At 72.6% G+C, this 809-nt stretch overlaps 1 protein-coding gene across 1 annotated transcript in view; it reads right to left on the reverse strand.

Annotated features, from left to right (window-relative positions):
* Positions 1 to 218: 218 nt before the first annotated feature.
* PEAK3 (PEAK family member 3) overlaps positions 219 to 809 on the reverse strand; it is an 8,526-nt gene continuing 7,935 nt past the window's right edge. The window contains exons 3-4 of the mRNA XM_030888293.1: positions 655 to 809; positions 219 to 555 (exon numbers count right to left, since the gene is read on the reverse strand). Of these exons, the coding sequence (XP_030744153.1) occupies positions 219 to 555; positions 655 to 809 (492 nt within the window). The remainder of the gene's footprint in view (positions 556 to 654) is intronic.

Below are 809 nucleotides of genomic sequence, written 5' to 3' on the forward strand. Positions count from 1 at the left end.
CTAGAAGTGGAAAAGGGGTCCTGGTAATTGGTGTCCACTCTGAGAGCCCCATTCCTTGAAAGGGGTGTACCTGCCCTTTGGGGGGATGCCCCAAGCTCCCAGCATTAGAAGGGGCATCCACACTGCTGGAACCCTGGGCAGCAGCCCCAGCGCAGGAAAGGGTTATCTGTTCTTGGGGAGGGCCAGTGCCCTGTCCACCTTGGGGCAGGCCTAGGGCCTCAGTCCCACAGCAGCTCCAGGGCGCGCATCAGGGCGTCCTCGGTGGCTTCCGCAAGGTATTCACAGCACAGCCACTCCTCCAGGCCCGGCCCCTCCCCGCCCGCTGCCCGTTCGGCCAAGTGCAGGGCCAGCAGCGCGCGGCGCACCTGCAGCCAGGACCCCAGCGGTGGCCCGTGGGCGCGCAGTGAAGGCCCGGGTCCCCAGAGCAGAGCCTGCAGCGCGCCTCGAGTTAAGGCCGCCGAGGGCCGCCGGCGGAGCAGCTGGGCCGCCAGGTGCGCCAGGCCCGCGGCCAGGGACGTGCCCGCGAGTGCGTCCGGGGGCGTGCCCAGAGGTGTGTCCGAGCGCACATCCCGGGACGTGTCCGGGGGCGGAGTCCAACGCGCGTCCGGGGCGTGTCCGGGGGCGGGGCCCCAGCGCGCGGTGGAGGAGGCCGAGAGCAATGCGTGGACCAAGCGGCTCAGCGGCAGCGCGTGGACGCCCCGGCTCCCCGGGTGCTGCGGGCGCGCTCGGCCGAAGTCGGCGAGAAGCAGGCGCGGCGGCTCGGTGGCCGCACAGCCCCGCGGCGTGGCCAGCAGCAGGCCCTCGGGCCG

This window comes from Echinops telfairi, unplaced genomic scaffold (genome assembly GCF_000313985.2).
Source record: "Echinops telfairi isolate 266 unplaced genomic scaffold, ASM31398v2 ScPeMD7_7459;HRSCAF=8497, whole genome shotgun sequence".
Lineage (NCBI taxonomy): Eukaryota > Metazoa > Chordata > Mammalia > Afrosoricida > Tenrecidae > Echinops > Echinops telfairi.